Source organism: Balaenoptera borealis, assembly GCF_965194805.1.
Source record: "Balaenoptera borealis genome assembly, chromosome: 15".
Classification (NCBI taxonomy): Eukaryota; Metazoa; Chordata; class Mammalia; order Artiodactyla; family Balaenopteridae; genus Balaenoptera; species Balaenoptera borealis.
The window spans coordinates 72,071,954-72,080,032 of NC_138871.1; the positions used below are offsets into that span (position 1 = coordinate 72,071,954).

The 8,079-nt window shown below is 35.4% G+C and overlaps 1 protein-coding gene and 1 long non-coding RNA gene across 33 annotated transcripts in view; one reads left to right on the forward strand and one right to left on the reverse strand.

Moving 5' to 3' along the window:
- Positions 1-8,079, reverse strand: part of LOC309611905 — a 348,213-nt gene that overhangs the window by 294,268 nt on the left and 45,866 nt on the right. The window lies entirely within an intron of this gene.
- DTNB (dystrobrevin beta) overlaps positions 1-8,079 on the forward strand; it is a 252,130-nt gene that overhangs the window by 122,102 nt on the left and 121,949 nt on the right. For 30 of the 32 annotated variants that reach the window (XR_014234821.1, XM_082356910.1, XM_082356899.1 and 27 more), the window contains one exon: positions 3,188-3,312. Coding sequence is in view for 31 of the 32 variants with exons in the window: in XM_082356910.1 (XP_082213036.1) it covers positions 3,188-3,312 (125 nt within the window). In the remaining variant the exon portion in view is untranslated. Of the gene's footprint in view, positions 1-3,187; positions 3,313-3,792; positions 4,190-7,943; positions 8,078-8,079 lie in introns of those variants that run through there. The other 2 variants (XM_082356900.1, XM_082356905.1) reach the window with 2 other exon arrangements.

Here is an 8,079-nt window from a genome sequence, read left to right on the forward strand (position 1 = left end):
CCCGTATATCAGTGTGAGGGTTCAAGTGAGGGGAAAGGTACAAAGACCTGTCAGAACATCTCTGGCCTAGTGGCTTAAATGAAATGTGGAGTCACCAGTCCCTACACCTGGATTGCTTTTCTTCCTCCCTCACTCCCTGCACTTCTGTAAATATTTAGTGACTGACTACCAAGTCCTGGGCATTGTCCTGGGGGCCGAGTAGCCAGAAGAGGTAATGTCCCTGTCTTGGCACTTATAGTGGTTTTCGAACTCTTGCTCACACACTTAGTTAATCTTAGTTTCCTAACGTAGCTCCACAATGAAATCACTTTAGGCCTATATTGTAATTCATGCGTTGAGATCTTTTTAAGGAAATCATTTATCTACCTATTTAGACAACCTAATTGACTGCATTATCTTTAAATTTTCAGGATAACGTTCTTTTTGGTTTGATCCTAGCCCTTAGTTAGTTCCTATATATGTTTATTTCCAGTCTTTTTCCTCCTTCCCATACATATCAAGCATCTCTTGATGTACTCTACGTGGAATTGGCTTTGATGTATTGATGTATTGATTTTACCTTTCTATCTATCTTTTTGAGACTTGAAATGGGATCTAATCTTAAACCTTGACTTGGAGCAGTATTTTTGAAAGCACAACAAGCATGCTGCTAGAGAATATTAGGTGGTACAAAGGGAAACGTTTTTTATTTTAACAGTCTTATTTTAATGTTTATGGTAAAATATACACATGAAACCTGTGATTTCATGTCTATTATAATCCATCTCACATAGACTGCATGAATTAATGGCCCAGGTGTTTCTCAGATGTAGCCAAAAAATCACGAAATGAGTGCATCGATTACACATGTAGTGTTTAGTTGTAAAGGTGAATTAAGATATTCTCTGGTGTCCTCTGATGGTCTTCTACTCATATCATAACTCTCAAAAAAATTAAGCTTATGTGGTTTAGTCAGGAAAAAGCAATCTAGAAAATTCATCTAGGCAAATAATTTATTCAAATAACATATTCTGGTATAGGTCAGGTTCTGGAAATACACAGTTGAATAAAATGTATATCCTACCCTTCAAGACCACTGGTCTAACAGAGATAGGCATGTACATTTAAAAGTGCAGCATAGTATTGGAACAGTGCAACAGTGGAAATGTGTACTTGGCAAGTGGGTAGCTTGGAAAGATGGGTGCCGACTTACGGAGTAGTGAGGAAAGTCTTCAGAGGGGAAGGGAGGCTTGCAAATAAGCAGCCTTGAGAGATGAGCAGAAAATTTAAAGAGAAATAGATTGGGAAAGGGAGATCTCAGAAAGGCACGTGCCAAGGTACAGAGATCTAAGAGAACATGGTACATTGGGTTAACTGAGCAGCTTGATGTTTATGCTGATGTGGGGTGAGAGGTGAGGACAGAGGGGGGAGCTGGATATGAAAGCTCCTAAGTGAGCTGTGATGGCGTGGATTTAGATCTTAGTCTATAAATGATTATCAGCCTTTGCAAGATTTTAAGCAGAAGACTGCATGATGTCTGGGGCAGTGTAGAAGATGGAGCAGAGGAGGAAGAATCAGAGTCATGTTACAGCTAGTCATTGGGCAAAGGGATGATGGAGAACAGTTGTGGGGAAGTGCAGAATTTCTGCTTTGTGTAGCTTCATATAATTTTCAGGAAATTAGATTACATATAGATTTCCCCCAGAATTTAATGTGTTGAAGGGGATGGTGGTAGGTGATTTGCAGCCAATATATGAACTTTCTGAAGAGAATGGTATTATTCAGTCTGTCATAAACAAGGTATTAAGTAACTTTCCCTATATAGTCTGAAAGGTAAATAGATTTTGGCTTATTTTCTGTTAAAATATATGTAGGCAGCATATAAAAGTTAAGTGGAGATGTGCTACTGATGAGACACACAGCTGCAAACAAGGTCTATTTTCTAAAGTAGTACATACGGTAATCCACGGCAGAGGCAGAAGAATGAAATATTTAAACTTTTTTGCGACTAGTATCCTGCCAAGAAAATCTCAGACAACAGTTATTATCTAAAGGGAACTGGGGGGCTTCTCTGGTGGCGCAGTGGTTAAGAATCCTCCTGCCAATGCAGGGGACACGGGTTCGAGCCCTGGTCCGGGAAGATCCCACGTGCTGCGGAGCAACTAAGCCCGTGCACCCCAACTACTGAGCCTGCATTCTAGATCCCACAGGCCACAACTACTGAGCCCGCATGCCACAACTACTGAAGCCCAAGCACCTAGAGCCCATGCTCCGCAACAAGAGAAGCCACCACAATGAGAAGCCTGCGCACTGCAACAACGAGTAGCCCTGCTCACCGCAGCTAGAGAAAGCCCGCACAGCAATGGAGATCCAACGCAGCCAAAATATAAATAAATAGATAAACAAATTAATTAATTTTTAAAAAAGTGTCCTTTAAATATGGGTTTCATATTCTACATATCTTAGTCGTGGCATATTGTTTACTTTTGTGCATATTTACTATTATACCTTAGGCCTGCTAGTCTTTGGATTTAGTGTATATTGTTCTACCTTCCCAGGAAATATATTAGTATGCCAACTTATTTTTGTACCTTCAGCATATCATAATTTATAGTCACAGATCTGATGCTTCCTGTGTATGTGAGTGCACTCATTTGTATCTGTATACATAGCCAGACCCTTAACACCAAATGTTCTGTTTCATGTTCATTTGGGGAATATTCTCTTAATATTTTGGGGGATGGGGGTTAGTCAGCTAATTTGCTAACATTCGAGAGCTGTGAGCTCTCAGCATTATCTTAACCTTTTAGTATTTTAGTCCAGCAAAAATTTCTGACTCTGATCAGGGAATTAACTCTAACATCTTACCAGAATGATCCAGAAGCATCAAAAGAGGGAGTTCCTGCAAAGGGCACACAGAGATGTTCAAAAGGAAAGTTAATACTAACTGAATAGTGTGACTGCATAGTAGAAATGAGGGAGTTAGGACAGAAACGAAGGGCCACAAACGACCTTGAAACAACCCCTTGAAACAACCCCTTGAAACAACGGTAGGTTCCTTTCTGCAAGGCTCAGTAGTGGTGACTGTAATGCAACTTAGTTTGTATTTACAAAGATATTTTCTACAGCTCTTGTCACTAAGTTAAAATTCTGTTTCATTCTTTTGAAAATTCAATTTCTTATTTCCATATTTTCTACTTTGACACAGAAATCCCCTGCAAAGAAGCTGAGCCATGCAATTAGTAAATCCTTGGGGTGTGTACCCACCAGAGAACCTCCGCACCCTGTTTTTCCTGAACAACCAGAGAAACCACTTGACCTTGCAAATATAGTGTAAGTATACGATAGATGTGGATTATACTGAAATGGAAACCTTGCTGAATTCTTTTGGGTCAAAACCGAATATCACCTAACATGAACATTTCACCTTCTGGTTTTTACTTTACTTTTGGGGATCTTAAGACTTCAAGCTTTCAGCTCTTTAAATCACCATAAATACCTGCATGGAAACTTAGCTCCTGAGCCCTGAAGCCTAAGTTATGTAGCGGTCCCCTTCAGAAAATTAATACGTTAAGAGTAATTAGTGTGCTGGGTCTAACAAGGTTGTCTTTTGTTATTTGTGTTCTTCCCTTAAATCAGCAGTAGAGATCTTTTCTTCTTTACAACAGTTAATGACCATAGAGATTTTAAAAGTTAGTTTAGACCACATGGAAATGAAAATCAACCTAATTTGCTCTTTTTGTATTGAGAGAAAATTAGGAACCACAAGACTGTACTCTATAAATAAAACTAGTGTTTTATTTTTATTTTCAGTTAAATATTCTTGCTAAAGAAAAGAAAGCTGGAGGGCAACAAAAAAGCTAGAGAAATGAAGAGGAAAAGTAAGGAGGAGGAGAAACAATGAAGGATAAGATTCAGCCTTTGAACTGATTTCTTCCCTCTGAATTAAATAATGATATTAAGTGTACTCTGCTAGATAAAGTTGGTAGGTTTTTGATTATTAGTCTTACTCAGGTATTTAGAAGTTTTTCTGTTGCAGTAGACATCCGTTTTCTTTTACCTAGCTCAAATTACATAGTTTGATTAAATGAGCTCTTAGAGTTCTTGATCTTTTCTTTCTCTTCGTTCAGTAATTTTCAAAACTTTTATATTTATTAAAATAATACACACATATAGATTAAAAGTTCAATAATACAGAAAAAATACAACAATACGTATAACGAAACGCAGCACATCCTCCCCAGTTTCACTGTGCTTTGTTTGGGTTTTTAGATCTCCTAATGGATACCTCCATATCGCTAAATAATATGTCCAGAGCACCATTTCTTGGCTTATCCGTTTTGGACATTATTGAATTCCTTCTGTGGTGTAAGGGACCAACCTCATTTATAACTCTACGTATCAACCCATCTCATCTTTTCATAATTATGTCACCATTTTAAAAATTAGTTACCTTTGTACTCTTGAATGTAATTTTTAAACTTCTATTTCTTGTAACTTCTTTTGACTTCTACTATGTAAACAAAGGAAGTTTTAACCTTCTATCTGCTTCTCCCTTCTCCCTTTGCCTCCTGACTTCTGTCATCTGTGCCATTACTTTTATTATCAAAGCTGATAATATTTCTCTTCTCTCCTATGATCATAACTAAGTCTTCTGAGATTTATTAAGGGCTCAATCTAAAAGTTGAAAACCAAATAACAGCATTTTCAGTTAATTCCATTCATTACAAAGTCAAGCAGTGTGCTGTCATTCTGTGTACCCTTTGTTTAGTTCCAGTGTCACAATCCCTGTGCAGTTGTTCTCGTCAGAGTTCAGTGGGATCTTCTTTCTTATATACCACAGGTAGCTCAAAAGTGTGCCTGTTGACTTTGTAACTGGACTGACTTTCTTGTACTGTTTTTGTGGTGGTTTTTCCTTCAGTTTCCCGTTGATTTCTTCTTCCTGGGGAAAATATATGCTTTTCTCCCACTGTGTTCCATAGTAGATTTTACTTATTTGTGTGTAATCCATTTTTTGGTTAAATTTGTTAACCTTTTCCCTTTTTCGTTAGTGTTTTTCATTTGAATTAAAAACAAAAAACAAAACGCTTGCCTGCTCCAACATTGTAGTGATATTTCTCTCTCTTTTTAAGCTTTGAAGATGTCCTTTTTACATATGTCTTTAATTCATCTGGAACAAATTTTTGTGTGTGGTGTGATGTGGAATATCCAGTTTTCTCTCTCTCTGCATTTGAATAATAACTTGTCTCAATGCCATTTTTTGGATAATCCATCATTTCCCCACTTAACTACAATGCCACCATTGTCATAAATGAAGTTTGCAAATACGCACACTCTGGTTTCTGGGCTCTTTATTCTGTTCCTTTGGTCAAAATGTCTATCACTATGCCAATATCATACTATCTTAATTACTGTAAGGGATTAAGTCATCTTTTTTAGGAGTGTCTTGTCTATTCTTTGCCCTTTGCTCTTTCATATAAATTTGAGAATCAGCTTATTGAGTCCCTCATAAAATTTTGTTGGAGTTTTGATCAGAGATTTATTGAATCTAAAGATCAAATTGGGAAGAACAGACATCTTTATAATATTAAGTCTTCCATTCCATGAATGCGTTATGTCTTTCCATTTATTTAAATATCCTTTTGTGCCATTTAGTAAAGCTTTATAATTTTTCCTCAGAAAGGTCTTGTACATGTTAAATTAATTCTTGTGTACTTTGCATTTGTTGCTGCTGTTGCAAATGATGCCTTTTTTCTCTGCAGTTATTTTGAGATATAATTTACGTGGAATAAAATGCTCCCACTTTAAGTGTACAGTTCAGTGATTTTTGGCAAATGTGTACAGTCATGTAAATGGTATCTTTTTTGAACTATGTTTCTTAACAGTTTGTTGCTGGTGTATGGACATGCACGTTGCTTTTGTATTTTAATCCACTATGTAGTCATCTTGTGTAACTTGTTCATAATTCTAGCAATTTGTACTCACATTCTTTTGGATTTTCTATAAATCATTATATCACCTGCAAATAATGATTGCCTTTTGTCTTCCCTCCCATTCTTTATGCTTTTAAATATACTCATTTTTTTTTCTTTTGCTTTTATTATGCCGGCTAGAGCCTCCAGTGCAATATTGCATGCAATGGTTTGATAGGCATTCTTGCATTATTACTGATACCAAAGAGAATACTTTCAGCATTCATTTTAGCATGTCTTTTGATGTTGGTTTTTTGTAGAAACTGTTTATCAGATAAAAGAGGTTCCCTTTTATTCCTAGTTTGCTAGTGCTTTCTTTTTGTCATGAATGATGTCAAATTTTATCAGAGACTTTCTGCATTGAGATGATAGCCTGAGTTTCTTTATTCTCTTAATATAGTGAATTACATTAATTGTTTTTTAAACAACCCTACATTCCTGGAATAAACATAAGTTGACCCTCCCTTTAATACACTGCTAGATTTCACTTGCTAATATTTTGTTTAGCTTTTTTCTATGTTTATGAGTTAAATTGTCCTGTAGTTTCCCTTGATTTTTTTGTTTTGTTTTCAGGACAAAGTTTGCCCAGTTTGCTATCTTCAAAAAGTTGAGGAGAATTCTCTCTTTTTATGTTTTTTGGGGAGAGCTTGTTTAAGATTGGAATTATTTGCTCCTCGTATTTTTGGTAAAACTCACCAGTGAAGCCATCTGTGCCTTAAGCCTTCTTTGTGGGGAGATTTTTAACTATTAATTCCATTAATAGTTAAAAAAAAAGTCTTTTAAAAAAAGTATAAGACTATTTTCATTTTGTATTTCTTTTTGAGTCACTTTGGAACATATTATAGATGTAGGAGTTTGTCAGTTCCATCTAATTTTCAAAGTTATTGGCACAAAGTTTATAATATTTATCTATAGTATCTGTGCTAACATCTTTTTCATTCCTACTCTCACATATTTACAGTTTTTTCCTTTTTTTTTCTTTCCTTGAAAAATCTTGCCATAGGCTTGTCCAGTCTGTTAGGCTTTCAGAGGACCAACTTTTGGTTTTGATGATTCTTTTATTGTATGTACTGTGTTTTAAAAATTTCATTTATTTCCATCCTTTATTATTTCTTTTGTTAAAGCTTCTTTGGGTTTATTTTGCTACTCTTTTTCTAACTTATTTAAAGATATGGTTAGCTTACTGATTTCAGGTTTTTTCCCCCACATTTAAGCATTTAAGGCTATAAATTTCTCTAAGCACTACCTGAGTAATGTCCAAGTTTTGTTATGTAATTTTTTTATTGTTTAATTCTAAATATTTTCTAAGTTCTGTTATTTCTTCTTTGAGAAGTATACTTTCTTAATTTCCAAACATATGAGGGTTTTCTAGTTACCTTTTTGTTATTAATTTCTAATTTAATTTCATTTTGGTCTGGAAAATGTTCTGTATTATTCAGTTCTTTCAAATTTGTTGAGACATGCTTATTATCTACTATATGATCAAGTTTTTATTATGTTCCAAGTAAACTTGAAAACGTTGGGTTGCTTGTTGGGTACAGAGTTTATAGTAAATGAATGTCTGTCAATTAAGTCAAATTTGTTAACCATGTTACTCAAATCTTCTACAGCCTTACTTACTTGTTTAAAATTATACATATTTCACTAGGAAGTTAAAAATTTATTCTTATGTAGTGACTTTCTTTATTCCTAATAATTCTATTTGTTCTGTAGTATATTTTATCTGCTAGTAACATCTTTTAAGATTTTTTGCTAGATATGTACCCGGTATAACTTTTCCCATCCTTTTTCTTTCAATTTTTCTGTGTCCTTAGGTTTTCAGTATGTTTCTTATAAATTGTAAGCTGGATTTTAAGGGTGACATCCCACTCTAGTCACCCTTTCCCCCACGGGTAACCATTCTAATGTGCTTATTGTATATCCTTTGATTACAATAAGGAACAATCCTGTTCTTGAAAACTAGGTATTGTTTTCTATGTCCTTTTTTTAAAGTTTACACAAGTGGTATGTGAACTGTGTTTTGCCTATCCATTCTCCCTGGGATGGACATCTGGGTTGCCTTCAGATCTCTGCCTCCACATATAATGCTGCAGTAAATGCCTCAGATGTTTCCCAAATGGAACTGGGT